At 35.2% G+C, this 16,237-nt stretch overlaps 1 protein-coding gene across 5 annotated transcripts in view; it reads left to right on the plus strand.

The window, feature by feature from the left end:
• The window catches only part of CORO2A (coronin 2A), a 373,363-nt gene that overhangs the window by 229,130 nt on the left and 127,996 nt on the right, over positions 1-16,237 (plus strand). For all 5 annotated transcript variants that reach the window (XM_053702692.1, XM_053702696.1, XM_053702694.1 and 2 more), the window contains exons 3-5: positions 1,655-1,771; positions 9,564-9,713; positions 10,863-11,042. In XM_053702692.1, the coding sequence (XP_053558667.1) occupies positions 1,655-1,771; positions 9,564-9,713; positions 10,863-11,042 (447 nt within the window). The remainder of the gene's footprint in view (positions 1-1,654; positions 1,772-9,563; positions 9,714-10,862; positions 11,043-16,237) is intronic.

Raw genomic sequence — 16,237 nt, forward strand, 5'->3', positions numbered from 1 at the left:
ACCTATGCATTCGCTGGACATTAAATTACTTTCTTGGAAAGTTTTGTTTCTTTTGGCCATCTCTTCTGTTAGAAGAGTTTCTGAATTATCTGCTCTTTCTTGTGAGTCTCCTTTTCTGATTTTTCATCAGGATAAGGCGGTGTTGCGAACTTCTTTTAAATTTTTACCTAAGGTTGTGAATTCTAACAACATTAGTAGAGAAATTGTGGTTCCTTCATTGTGTCCTAATCCTAAGAATTCTAAGGAAAAGTCGTTGCATTCTTTGGATGTAGTTAGAGCTTTGAAATATTATGTTGAAGCTACTAAGGATTTCCGAAAGACTTCTAGTGTATTTGTTATCTTTTCCGGTTCTAGGAAAGGTCAGAAGGCTTCTGCCATTTCTTTGGCATCTTGGTTAAAATCTTTGATTCATCATGCTTATGTCGAGTCGGGTAAAACTCCGCCTCAAAGGATAACAGCTCATTCTACTAGGTCAGTTTCTACTTCCTGGGCGTTTAGGAATGAAGCTTCGGTTGATCAGATTTGCAAAGCAGCCACTTGGTCTTCTTTGCATACTTTTACTAAATTCTACCATTTTGATGTGTTTTCTTCTTCTGAAGCAGTTTTTGGTAGAAAAGTACTTCAGGCAGCTGTTTCAGTTTGATTCTTCTGCTTATAATTTCAGTTTTTTTCATTATAAGATTTAAACTTTGTTTTGGGTGTGGATTATTTTTCAGCGGAATTGGCTGTCTTTATTTTATCCCTCCCTCTCTAGTGACTCTTGTGTGGAAGATCCACATCTTGGGTATTCATTATCCCATACGTCACTAGCTTATGGACTCTTGCTAATTACATGAAAGAAAACATAATTTATGTAAGAACTTACCTGATACATTCATTTCTTTCATATTAGCAAGAGTCCATGAGGCCTACCCTTTTTGTGGTGGTTATGATTTTTTTGTATAAAGCACAATTATTCCAATTCCTTATTTTTTTATGCTTTCGCACTTTTTTCTTATCACCCCACTTCTTGGCTATGCGTTAAACTGATTTGTGGGTGTGGTGAGAGGTGTATTTATAGGCATTTTGAGGTTTGGGAAACTTTGCCCCTCCTGGTAGGAATGTATATCCCATACGTCACTAGCTCATGGACTCTTGCTAATATGAAAGAAATGAATTTATCAGGTAAGTTCTTACATAAATTATGTTTTTGCACAGACTTTTTATATGCACACTTTCCGGGGCACCAGCTCCTATTGAACATGTGCACAAGGTCAACATTTCATAACATTTGTTCAAAAAAAACATCTACTGCTTATTTGAAATTCAAAGCAAGTGTTAATGTATTGTTTTTATTATGTACTTGTTGATTATGTAATTCTGCTGTATTTAAAGGTCCTTTGTCTACATTTATAAATAAGCTGTTTTGGTCTCATTTTGAAAGTATTCTTTAGACTAAACATTGACAAAAATGTTAACATAATATAATAAATAAAATGACATGTTTTACAAGGTATATGCTTCACATATAGAATGTTACATAAGTTAGGGTGTATATATGTCCCTAGGGCTCTAAAAGACAAAATTAATCCATTCATTTTAAAAAAAATCAGCTAAGTCAAATGGAATTGATTTGTAAACTCAGTTGTTTTTTTTTTTTTGCTTTACTTTGCAGACAGGAAAGTTAGATGCTCATTATCCAAAGGTTTGTGGCCATCGAGGGAATGTGCTTGACATCAAGTGGAACCCCTTTGATGATTTTGTAATAGCGTCCTGTTCTGAAGATGCGTCTGTAAGTCACAATTATTTCACTTCATTGTATAGAGTAGCATTGTGTATTTACAGTAAAAAAATAATCCGTAAACAATAAACGTTTTTGTTTTTTAGTCTTCATTTTTGTTTATGAATTGTGCCAGAGTGTGCCAAGTGCTAAATATTTCAGTTTCAGCTTCAACAACTAATGGTTATTATGCTTTTATTTATCTTGTAAACCCCTAAGTGACAATGCAGACAAAGGTGCATGCTATCAATTTAGTACCATTTATTTAAACATCAAATATATACAATAAACACAATGAACAACCAACAAAGATGTGTGAGAAAAAGTTACAACATTTTATAAAAAAAAAAGAAAAACAATCCCAACAAAAAAGGAAACCCAGTTATCCAAAAAAAAATACAAAGGTTAACTGCGCACCTCTGATACTTGAAACCGGATGTGTATAACCTGTGAAGAAAAGTAGTTGTACGCATTTTGGTCCCAACTGTGCCTTTTTTAAGACTAACTCCCCAGGGACTACAAGCGCCTATAAAAACAATAAGCCAACCAATTAGAAATCTAATAGCAACAGCGCCAAAATTGTTCATGCTCAAAACAAACTTTATTAGATAATTGGTCGTAATGTAGCAAATTATAATTGTTGCATATTCTGATTGGCTGCTGCAATACAACTTATCACCACATTTCAGCACCCACAATGTAAGGGGTAGTGCGACCGGTGCCATAATGAGAACGTCAAATACAGTTGACGTTGATAAAATTAGGTGACTTCCAGTAAACATAACTTCCGTCGGGCGCACACAAATATTCATGGGAATTGTAGTCCTATGAACAAACAAAGGTGATTCCAGCCACGCTTAAAAGAAAGGACCTTTATTCTCTTCTTACAGGGTCTATACGGATAAAATACAACGTTTCAGGCCTACTGTAGGCCGTTAGTCATGTATGCCTATATTAGGCCTGAAACATATTTTATCCCAATGGACCCTGTAAGATGGTAATAAAGGTCCTTTCTTTTAAGGGTGGCTGGAATAACCTCTATTTGTTCTGCTGATATGTAGACTTGCCAAGTCTTGGATTCTATGCCTGCACATGTGTGCTGTTTTCCAGTGTGTTTGTTAATTTGTAGTCCTATGGACATCTAGGAATCTGTATGAGTGTAACAAAAATTTATAAGGTGGCATATATGAGCTAACGTATATAGAAGAATTTTTTTTATTAGGAGTATTAAAAATGTGAAAAAAAGTAATTAAGAGAAAATAATTAAGAAAAAAGTTATAAAAATCCTTAAAAGTTAATAGATATTGTTAAACTACCAGGTGTGAAATATACATATTCATAAATAAATGAATAAAAATGAAAACCATCAAAACCATTAAAAATCATAAAGACTCAATTTAACCATGTGAATAAAAATAGTGTTCTATTATTACACCCAGTGCACAAACAAAATACCACATATGAACCAAAATAATGAGGTAAGATGGATTCAAGGGTCCTTTTTATTCTGCACAATTTCTTCAATCCTCAAAAACAAAAGCAACAACAAATGATCATAGTGCAACAATGTAGTAAGGTAGATATAGATACAGGTACACTCACTCTTCAGAACTACATCTAGCTCTAGGATTATAGCACTATAAGTAATACTCTCAAGCATCCAGGTCTGCTTCTTTAAACATTTATTTAAAATAATATTAGAAACATATTAAATATTAAAAGGAACATACAGCCACTGTTTTGTTTGTGCACTGTGTGTAATAATATAACACTATTTTTATTCACAGATTTATATTGGGATTTTGTTCTCAAGATTGTGTTTTTGGATACACCATCTAAATTTAAAAATCAATTTTACTTCACTTAGGAGTAACTTGTTTTCATAGTTACTTCCCCTTCCCCTTTTCATAGTTACTTTCATGGTTACTCCAGTCATGTACTTTCTGTATTCCCATGTATCTAAAGCTCTTTGTACTACTATTATGATATTGTTTAAAATGTTTTTTCCATTTTATTTGTAGAATATGCTCCCATGATCTCTTAGCATCTGTGATGTTTGGCCAACATATTGCAACCTACAGCCAAATTATGAGATCTATCACCAGTTTAAGATACATGAACTTATTTGATGTATTCACAAAGGACTCATTATTAAAGGGACACTAAAAACTAAATAAATGCTAGATAGAATGATGCTTTCAAAGAAAAGATTAGTCTGAGAATAATATGTAGATGTATTTTTTTTAAAGTTGCATTAGTTGTTTAAATTGTGACAAAATAAGTGTAAAGATTTAGTGTCTGTAAAACAATAGGAGCTACCATGTTGTAACTTAGGTTACCTTCTCTGCTGTGGCCAATTAGGGACAGTTATAAATAGGTCACTAAAGTGCAACCAATGGCTCTGTAGAATATAACAGGGTTCTGTGCTTCTATTTCTAGCAGGAACTGAAAAGCTCACAATTTTAGAATGGAATTACAGCAAAAGGGGAAAAATAAATAATGAAAGTATATTGCAGATTTTTTTTTTCTATTTACAATTTATCGTTTTATATTACCATCTCAAAGTGTTTAATGTCCCTTTAACCTTAGACTTAATAGATTTTGTTTTGAGCTTATGTGTACATGTCTTACACGAAACAAAAGGGAAGAAACCGCTCAGTATCCTCCCCCTTAGATCAAAATCTATTGGGGTTCGATTACCTGATTAGACACTTGGTGTTAGAATATACTTCATATTTCTAAAAAAAAAAATTATACACAAACTGGAGATTCTCTCAATTTATCCCCTATAATATTATAATTTTTAAGATGAATGACATTTTTTTCTGATGATATTCTGATTCAGTCTTTTATTAGTACAATATTCTGTAACAAACAGGATATTTAACTTCTTATCAATCATATTGTATAATCGAGATATTCCTTGCTGCCTTTCCAAACAATCAAAATATATATATATAATCCTATAGGGCACCCTAATGCATTGTAAAACCGAATAAATAAAATAATGTGAAAAAATTGACTGATACAATGAGTTTAATAGAAATATAAACAATATATAATTCAAATATAAAATTAAAGTACAAGACAAAATATTGTGCAAAAAGCCCAACCAATAAGATATTCTTATATATAAAAAAACACTTGGTAGCGCCACTTCAACGCCACAGGTATCAGTAATTGATCTTAGAAATCAAGCATACAAAAAGCAGCACCACATAGTGTAAACTTGTTGTGCTTCAATACGGATGAACATAATAAGAATGCCTGATGAAACTACTTCCTAAATAGAAACGTGTCGCAAACAATAAATCACTCTTGCTTTTATTTTTACTTGTGTACAATCTTTTAGGTATTATGATAGTTCTATAGCATATTTTTGTAGATTTGTATTTGTGTATTTGGATAAATTACTCATGATTGAATCAATCCATCCCTGATATAATTGGCCTGCCAGGAGGGTTTATTAGAGATTTGGGAATTTTTGGAAGGTAACTTTGCAACAATATTTTATCTAGCACTAGGCTTATTGTAAGTGCTAGCGTGTATTAAACTCTTGCATATTTCTTTTTTAAATTAATTGAGTTTAACATCTTATTGTAGAAAAAAAAATCCTGAAAAGGTTTGTTTTGGAATTCATTGAATCTTTTTGCTGTTTTGTTGAAACCAGTATCTGTTATAATTAGGGCACGAGGTTTTGTGATTATAATACTGTGTTAATGAAAGATTAAAGATGATTTTTTTTTATATTCTTTCTCATTTAGGGCTAGTTGACAAGTGGTGTGCTTTTTTGTGCTTTCGCTTGAGCATCAACACCACTAGAAATAATCTTTTATGCTCACGCGGGTTAGCCAGCGTATTACGAGTTTTGTGCACGTGCGAAACCCAACACGCTAACTTCAGGACTTCAGATATCGCGATTGTGCTAACTTCTCCCCATAGACTTTAATTTAGAGCTTAGAAGAAAAAACTAGTTATTCATATTTCACATTCCAATGTTCTTCACATACAGGAAAATGTATTGGAATGTAAAATATGTGTAACGCACTTCGGATTTCGCAATGTGGGTCTAACATGTTGTCTGATTAGCGCACATGAAGAAATAGTTATAAGGCATGTTATTGAAATATTAATTATGAAATGTAAAAAATATTAATTATTATTATAGATATTGGCAGGAGTACACTAATTCTTAATTTGCGCTAACCCGACATGAGTTATCGTAAGGTGTGTTATGTATTTATTAAATATAAAATATTGAAAAATATTAATGTAAATTATTATTATTGATCTAATAAAAATATATAAATATATACGTGTGTGTGTGTGTGTGTGTGTATATATATGTATGTGTGTGAAGAACATTGGAATGTAAAATATATGTAACGTGCTTCGGATTTCGTAATGTAGTGTGGGGTTAGCACAAATTAGTTATCTTAAGGCACGTTATTAAAATATTAAATATTGTAAAAATCATAATTATAGATACTGGGAAAAAAAGTATATATTATGTGTATGTGTGTATATATATATATATATATATATATATATATATATATATATATATATATATATATATATATATATATATATATATATATATATATATATATATATATATATATATATATATCAGCTGAACATATTCCACGTGTATATGTGTGTGTGTGTGTATATATATATATATATATATATATATATATATATATATATATATGTATTTGTGTATTATATATATATATATATATATATATATATATATATATATTGTATATACTTTTATTTTACAGTATCTATATTATTTTTACAGTATTTAATACTTTAATAACGTGCCTTAAGATAACCCCACACTACATTAGACCTACATTGCGAAACCCGAGGCACATTACATATATTTTACATTCCAATGTTCTTCACATAGAAATTTTCCTAATTTCTATATATATATCTGATAATGTAAAATTATATATATCTAAACCTATATAGCTATATATAGAATATATATATATATATATATATAGTTGCATAGGAAATTAGCACATCTGTGTAGTGTATATGGAGTGTTACTGGGTAAAAGCAAGCGGGGATACTTGCCCAGATGGGGTAATTTCCTATGCAACAATTTATATTGATTTTGTTTTGAGACATGGAGGATTTTAATCTCAGACTTTTATCTCCACCATAATTTTAATGAAAAATAATAATAAATATATATATATATATATATATATATATATATATATATATATATATATATATATATATATATATATATATATACATACATACATATACACATACACAATATCTTACAAAAGTGAGTACACCCCTCACATTTTTGTAAATATTTTATTATATATTTTCATGTGACAACACTGAAGAAATGACACTTTGCTACAATGTAAAGTAGTGAGTGTACAGCCTGTATAACAGTGTAAATTTGCTGTCCCCTCAAAATAACTCATAACTCCATTAATGTCTAAACCGTTTGCAACAAAAGTGAGTACACCCCTAAATGGGAAAGTCCAAATTGGGCCATTTTCCCTCCCGGTGTCATTTGACTTGTTAGTGTTACAAGGTCTCAGGTGTGAATGGGGAGCAGAAGTGTTAAATTTGGTGTTATCGCTCTCACACTCTCTCATACTGGTTACTGGAAGTTCAACATGGCAAAAGATCTCTCTGAGGATCTGAAACAATGAATTTTTGCGCTACATAAAGATGGCCTAGGCTATAAGAAGATTGCCAAGACTCTGAAACTGAGCTGCGGCATGGTGGGGAAGACCATACAGCGTTTCACAGGACAGGTTCCACTCAGAACAGGCCTTGACCATGGTTGATCAAAGAAGTTGAGTGCACATGCTCAGCGTCATATCCAGAGGTTGTCTTTGGGAAATAGATGCATGAGTGCTGCCAGCATTGCTGCAGAGGTTGAAGGGGTGGGGGTCAGCCTGTCAGTGCTCAGACCATACGCCGCACACTGCATTAAATTGGTCTGCGTGGCTGTCGTCCCAGAAGGAAGCCTCTTCTAAAGATAATGTACATGAAAGACCGCAAACAGTTTGCTGAAGACAAGCAGAATAAGGACATGGATTACTGAAACCATGTCCTGTGGTCCGATGAGACCAAGATAACCTTTTTTTGGTCCAGATAGTGTCAAGCATGTGTGGCGGCAACCAGGTTTGGAGTACAAAGACAAGTGTGTCTTGCCTACAGTCAAGCATGGTGGTTGGAGTGTCATGGTCTGGGCACTGGGGAGCTACAGTTCATTGAGGAAACCATGAATGCCAACATGTACTGTGACATACTGAAGCAGAGCATGATCCCCTTCATTTCGGAGACTGGGCCACAGGGCAGTATTCCAATATGATAACGACCCCAAACACACCTCCAAGATGACCACTGCCTTGCTAAAGAAGCTGAGGGTAAATGTGATGGACTGGCCAAGCATGTCTCCAGACCTAAATTCATTTGAGAATCTGTGGGGCATCCTCAAATGGAAGGTGGGGGAACACAAGGTCTCTAACATCCACCAGCTCCGTGATGTTGTCATGGAGGAGTTGAAGAGGACTCCAGTGGCATTCTGTGAAGCTCTGGTGAACTCCATGCCCAAGAGGGTTATGGCAGTGCTGAAATATAATGGTGGCCACACAAAATATTGACACTTTAGGCCCAATTTGGACATTTCCACTAAGGGGTGTACTCACTTTCGTTGCCCATGGTTTAGACATTAATGGCTGTGTGTTGAGTTATTTTGAGGGGACAGCAAATTTACCCTGTTATACAGGATGTACACTTACTACTTTACATTGTAGCAAAGTGTCATTTCTTCAGTGTTGTCACATGAAAAGATATAATAAAATATTTACAAAAATGTGAGGGGTGTACTCACTTTTGTGAGATACTGTATATACTTATTTTGTGCAGGTACTCCACCGGTGCTGAGTACTACCACCTCTGCCATCTCATAACTGGTAATATTTGTAATCATCATGTAAATACTCTAGTCTTCACAAGAATGGTTGCAAAATATATCTAGCATTGTAAGTAACTGTGTCTCTTTGCTTTTCTCAAAGTTACTTAGCACAATATATCAATCAATAAGAATTCTACGTTTATATGTAATACACAAATTAGATTAGTAATATTTATATTAAAAGGACATTAAACACTAAATAAATGCTGGATAGAATGATGCATTCAAAGAAAATATTAGTCTGAAAATAACATGTAGATGTATTTTTTTTATAGTTTTATTAGCTGTTTAAATATTGACAAAAAGTTTTAGTGTCTATAAAAGAATGGGAGCTGCCATGTTGTAACTTAGGTTACCTTCTCTGCTGTAACCAATTAGAGACAGTTATAAATAGGTTACTAGAGTGTACAGCCAATGGATGTGTGGAATGTAACAGTGTTCTGCACTTTCATTTCTAACAGGAACTGAAAACCTCACAATTTCAGAATGGAATTACAGGAAAAGGGGACAAAATAAGTAATGAAAATATATTGCAGAATTTTTATATATATACAGTTTATCATTTTATATTACCGTCTCAAAGTGTTAAATGTCTCTTTAAATAATCATAAAATATAAATATATCTTAGGTGATATAAAGCATGACAACTTTTTATGAACCACAACAAAAAATGAGTGATACTATTTCTTAAGAATTTGTTTCCCATAATATTTAACAAATCATAAATACCTTTTTTTATATTGTGATTATTTTCTAGGTTTTTGCTGCTGAAAAGTAATTTTTTTTTAATTTACCGTTGTTGTGAAACCTTTTTCCTTCTGGTCTAACAGGTAAAGATTTGGGATATCCCAAAACAGTTTTTAACGAAGAGCTTGACAAATGCAAGAAAGGAGCTGTTGGGCCACTCGAGAAGGGTTGGGCTTATTGAATGGCATCCAACAGCGAACAATATCCTTTTAAGCACTGCATACGATTATAAGGTATGATATTTCAGGGGAAATTTGGAGGAGTTGTTTTTTGGTATGTCTTGCAATATTATTAAAAATAGAATTAATGAATATATATTTTTTAAAGAATATTATTTACTTTATCTTATGAACATAACACACAAAGTCTGGCTCTCACTTGCCTGCACACAGCTAGATTAAAAGCAGAAGGAATGAGTTAGTTACACAGCATTTGGCTGAATGGTGATACTCCCAGGACTGTATCAAGGTCTCTTCCCCTGGATACTTAAAGGGACAGTATACACCAATTTTCATATAACTGCATGTAATAGACACTATTATAAAGAAGAATATGCACAGATACGGATAAAAAAATCCAGTATAAAACTGTTTAAAAACTTACTTAGAAGCTCCTAGTTTATTAGTTTTGATGAGTTAGTCTGGGAGCCAGCAGGAGTCTGTAAACGTGTGTATACATCTGACATTGTGGGGCTTGGTTAGGAGTCTGAATATCAGCACAATGTTCTTAAAAAATAAGCAGAACTATACATTGTTACAAAATCACTACCAGATGGGCTATATAAATGGATCATGTAAAAAACATTTATGCAAAGTAAAATCTAGTGTACAATGTCCCTTTAACCTACAGCCACACATGCTAGCTTTCAACCAAACAAAGTGAGATACAAACAAGGGACACACAGGCCTATGTAATCTTCCTAGACACGCATGTTAGTGGGCTGCTCTCTCAAATGAACCAGAGTGGATACACATCCCATGCCACTAGCAAAACTCACAGGCCACACACAAACACATATATGTATATATAAAATGAAAAACAGTATATGCGTTCATAAAAAGCATATTTATAGTTTAGAAATTAAATTTGGTAGTTCATGTTTTAGGGGTTTGTAATTGGTTTGAAAAGAAGTGCATTGGTTTAGTGTCTGCAGTAAATGCAAACAGAACAAATAAACAGTGTTTTTCTTATTTTATTCAATAAAGTTAAAATTAAAAAAAGAAAAAAAAAGTGTTTGTTTTTCAACATGGAGCACTGCATTACTTATTTTTAATATTATTTATTTAATTTTGTTTAAGGTTATAAAATAAAAACAACTAACAGCTGAACTTTGCTATTTAGTAATGGCTTATTTGAATTTAATGTGCTGCTTTGTATTACAGATAATGATATGGAATCTTGACAACGACGAGCCTGTAATTTATAGTCCAGTGAGGACAATTGACTGTCACAAAGATGTGATTGTCTCTATGTCATTTAACACAGATGGGAGTCTTCTGGCCACGTCTTGTAAAGACAGAAAAATAAGGATCATCGACCCTCGTCAAGGAATTGTTGTTCAGGTTTGTATTTGTGTCATTATTAGTGATATTACCTCATTTGTATTCATAGGTCACCGACAATGTACAATTATTTTGTATAACAAGACTTGTACACATTTTAACCTTTTTATTATGTTAATTGCACTCGAACATGAACAGAAATACACTGGAATATGTTAAAGAATCAGGAAAACTCATGTTGCTGGATTTTTAAATGGCTTATAAACAGTAAGACTTTGAACAAAATATATACACCAACCATTTGTTTAAAGCAATTCATTTGTTTCATGATATTTCTTAGATATCGGTAAAAATGCGTCTTAATCACAAATGGAAATAACAAGCGAAATGGAACACTTAGCTCCATTTTATAACATGAATAGTCCCAAAAATGACTCAAAACAAATGACACGTTCCATATATATATAATTCGGAAGAATGTCTTCCTTTTTCAAGTCTGAAGCAATAATTGGTCAGTATTGCTTCAGACTTGAATAAGGAAGACATTCTTCCAAAAGCTTGTCATCTTTTAAATGTATAGTTAGTCCAATAAAAAAGTATCATTGCTCAATGCAATAATCTTGTTATTTTTATATATATATATATATATATATATATATATATATATATATATATATATATATATATATATATATATATATATATATATATATAATGTGTAAATAATTAGATAAGATAAGGAGGTCTGCTGTCCCTATAAATGCAGCCCTTTGTATTGGGTTGTTGTTTCAATGATCTGAAATAGCTATTTCATATACAAAAACAAACAAACGACCATTTTCTATACATTTCAAACTCTGCAGCTGGTATAACAATTAATTGGAAACAGATTAAGGGGGAACCAATTTAACAGTATACTGTCCATTATGTGTGTGTGTGTGGGTATATATATATATATATATATATATATATATGTTTGTGTGTGTATATATGTTTGTGTGTGTGTTTGTGTGTGTGTGTATATATATATATATATATATATATATATATATATATATGTGTGTGTGTATATATATATATATATATATATATATATATATATATATATATATATATATATATAAAAGCGCAAGTTATGGATGACTCTGACGCGTTAGAGGGTACTCCCTCTTTAACAAAGTCTTATACCTGTGTTTATTACGAGGAGGTTCAGGTAGATCAGCCTGCTCAACTATGTTCCACATGCCTTGATAATGTCTAGTATTACTGAGCCGTCCACCTCTGAGGGTTCTGCATCCCGTGAAGTGCGTTCCCTGCTTCCATCTCCTATTGCACATGCAGCCCACCTATGGGAGAACTTCGTTGGCCGTCAGATTTTGCGGATCAACTGCAAACGGCGGTATTGAAGGTGATCCATGCTTTACCACATTCTGCTAAGCGCAAGCGTAGGACACAGCTTGACGGTCCGGCCCAGTGGTTCTCTACGCCTATGGAAATATCAGAGGCGTTATCTGCTGATGAGGCCCAATCAGACTCTTCGGAGGAGGCCCCTTCTGGGTCAGAATCTGTGTCATCTAGGCCTCTGGCTGTGGAGGAACCTGACTTTAGGTTTAGGATGGAGAATTTGTGCTTTTTGCTGAGGCAAGTGCTTGCTACTCTGGGGGTTCCGGAACCGAAGCTGCCGGAGGTGCCTTCGATTCCTAAGCTTGATAAAGTATATGAGGACAGGGTGGTACCTCAGACCTTCCCGGTTCCCGTTAAGATGGCTAATATTTTGGTTGGTTGGATCTGTCCCTTGAGTTCTTTTTCCTGGTGTTTAGTTCTTAATAAGAAGTGAGGTTAATACATTGTAGAGAATAGATCTTGAAACTTATAGGGCCATGGAAGGTTAAAAAACGTCTTTCATGATAATATCCCCATAAAGGGCAATGTTATTTTTTGTGTTTGAATTTTAAGATAAAACAGTAAATATCAGCACACTGAAGGGAAGAATACAGATTTATTTGCCTCTGATTTGGTTCTATTTAGGATGTGTATTTGTTTTGTATTTTTACTTTTCCCTCCTGGCAAAATATACATTTTTTCATTAAGACACCTTGTATTTGGGAATATAGGAACATAATTATATGTTTGATCTTCTTTGTTTTGTCTGTTTAAGGAGAATGTTCATATGGCTTATATGTATAAGGTATTTTTTTTTTTTAATACCCTGCAAGGTGCTATGTATGTTTTTGTTTTTCTGATTTTTGTGCTGAACATAAATAAAAAAAATAAAAAAAATGGTATGCTCTGTCTAAATCATGAATGTCTAATTATGACTTTACTGTCCCTTTAAGAATGAAAAATGTGGGCTTTACAGTTACACTGAGGTTCTATAAAGTAATCATCACCACCATGTTGAAACCTATGTTTTCCCTTAACAATTAATAAAGTGTCCAAGCACTAAACTGTTAGTTACTTTATCATTGTTATATTCCACACAGTTGTTGTTGGTACAATTTAGTGTTTGGACACTTTATTAATTTCAACATGGAGGTGCCCATTACTTTATAATTATTTACAAATACGTTTTCAGTATGCATTATATAACATTTAAAAAATAAATTTACATACATTTGTTGTCCCTACCTTTTCAAGGAAAGATTTTGTTTGGTCCAGGATTGGATTCGATCATATAAACGGTTACGAGAGGCAAGGGTGCTTTTCTACCGCAGGATAAGAAGGCTAAGCCTAAGGGTTCTACCTTTCGTCCATTTTTTGCGGACAAGGCCCAACGCCAGCAGCCCGCCGCAAAAGCGGATCATTTCAAGAGAACTTGGAAGCCAGTTCAGTCTTGGAGTAAGTCCAATCAGAGCAAGAAGCCCGCTGAGTCAAAATCAGCATGAAGGGGCGGCCCCCGACTGGTCTCTGGACCAAGTAGGGGGCAGGTTATCTCTCTTCTCAGAAGCATGGTTGCAGGACATTCAGGACCCTTGGGTTCTGGAGGTTGTTGCCCAAGAGTACAGAATAGGATTCAGATTTTATCCACCAAGGGGCAGATTCCTCTTGTCAAATCTGTCTGCAAGACCAGAAAAGAGAAAAGCATTTCTAGAGTGTGTGAGGGATCTCTCTTCTCTAGGAGTTATTGTACCAGTACAGTACCCCTGGTAGAGAGGGCTCTAGGGTATTATTCAAACCTTTTTGTGGTTCCAAAGAAGGAGGGCACATTCCTAAAACAAACTAAAGTGTTTAAACAAATTTCTGGCTGTTCCATCGTTCAAAATGAAAACGATCAGATCTATTCTGCCCCTAGTTCAAGAGGGACAGTTCATGACGGCAATAGACTTGAAGGATGCTTACATTCATGTACCAATCCTCAGGGATTACTTCAGGTTCCTAAGATTTGCGTTTCTGGACCAACACTTCCAGTTTGTGGACCTTCCTTTTGGTTTTCACAAATGTTCTGGGGGCGCCCTATCCAGAGGCATTGCGGTGGCGCCCTATCTGGACGACATCCTAGTCCAGGCGCCATCGTTTAGTCTTGCGCAGGATAACTCGAGGGCCCTTCTTCTCCTGCTCCAATCTCATTGTTGGAAGAGCAACTCAGGAAAGAGTTCCCTGGTTCCCAGCAAAAGGGTGGAGTTTCTGGGCATGATAATACACTCTATATCCATGAAGATATTTCTTACTGATCAGTGGCGCAGGAAGATTGCGTCCTCCTGTCTGGCTCTTCAGTCCTCAAGTCCCTCAGTGGCCCTATGTATGGAGGTGATCGGACTCATGGTTTTCAGCAAAGATGTCATTCCATTCGCCAGGTTCCATCTCAGATCTCTTCAGTTGTGCATGTTGAGACAGTGGAATGGCGATCATTCAGATCTATCACAGCAGATATCCCTGGACGTTGGGACTCGGAACTCCCTCTCTTGGTGGATCCGTCCGGAACAACTGTCCCTTGGGACATCTTTCCTGAGACCGTCCTGGGAGATTGTGACCACGGACATGAGTCTGGCAGGGTGGGGAGCTGTTTGGGGTGCCAGGATGGCACATGGAAATTGGACCCAGGAGGAGTCTCTCCTTATGATAAACATTCTGGAACTTCGAGCAATCTACAATGCTCTGAAGGCGTGGCCTCCTCTGGGGTCATTCAGCTTCATCAGATTCCAGACCGACAACATTACCTCAGTGGCTTACATCAACCCGAGGTGTTTGCGGAGATTTGTCTCAGATGAGGAACGCTCGAGATAGATCTCATGGCGTCCAGACTCAATTGCAAGCTACCCAGATACGGGTCGAGTTTAAAGGATCCTCAGGCAGAGCTGATAGATGCTTTAGCGGTTCCTTGGGGATTCAACCTAGCTTACATTTTTCCACCGTTACCGCTTCTTCCTCGTGTAGTGGGCCGCATCAAGCAGGAGTGAGCTTCGGCCATTCTGATCGCTCCATTATGGCCACGGAGGACGTGGTTTGCGGTACTGGTGGGGATGTCATCCTCTCCTCCTTGGAGGTTACCCTGTTGCAGGGATCTGCTGGAACAGGGTCCCTTTCAACATCAAAATCTAGATTCTCTGAGGCTGACTGCGTGGAGATTGAACGCTTAGTCTTGGCCAAACTAAGTTTTTCTGAGAGGGTGATTGATACTCTAGTTCAGGCCAGGAAGCTGGTCACTTGTCTTATCTATCATAGGGTGTGGAGGACTTATTTGTCCTGGTGTGAGTCGCATGGCTATCCTTGGCATAAGGTTAAGGTATACAGGATTCTTTCCTTTCTCCAGGATGGTCTGGAGAAGGGGCTTGCCGCCAGTTCCTTGAAAGGACAGATTTTGGCATTATCAGTCTTGTTGCACAAGAGGCTCGCTGAGCTTCCTGACGTTCAGTCTATTGTTCAGGCTCTGTCTAGAATCAGGCCTGTCTTCAGACAGTCCGCTCCTCCTTGGAGCTTAAACTTAGTTATTAAGGTTTTGCAGAGAGTTCTGTTTGAACCTATTGACATTAAGACTCTGTCCTGAAAGGTCCTCTTCCTGTTGGCTATTGCATCGCCACACAGAGTTTCTGAGCTGGCGGCCTTGCAATGGGAAATGTATACAGGAGTGAGGTGGCGCAAATAAATACTATTTCCCATTAAATGTATGATGTGATAATCACAAATGATATAAAGTCCTAAAAGGTATAAGTGAATCCAGAAATGTACTCTGACATGCAGTTTATTAAAAAACTTATTTCTTATTGATATACAAACAGTTAAAATTAACTAAATTAGACACCGGTGTCACTTTAAAG

The sequence above is a fragment of the Bombina bombina genome, chromosome 2, assembly GCF_027579735.1.
Source record: "Bombina bombina isolate aBomBom1 chromosome 2, aBomBom1.pri, whole genome shotgun sequence".
In the NCBI taxonomy this organism is placed as follows: Eukaryota; Metazoa; Chordata; class Amphibia; order Anura; family Bombinatoridae; genus Bombina; species Bombina bombina.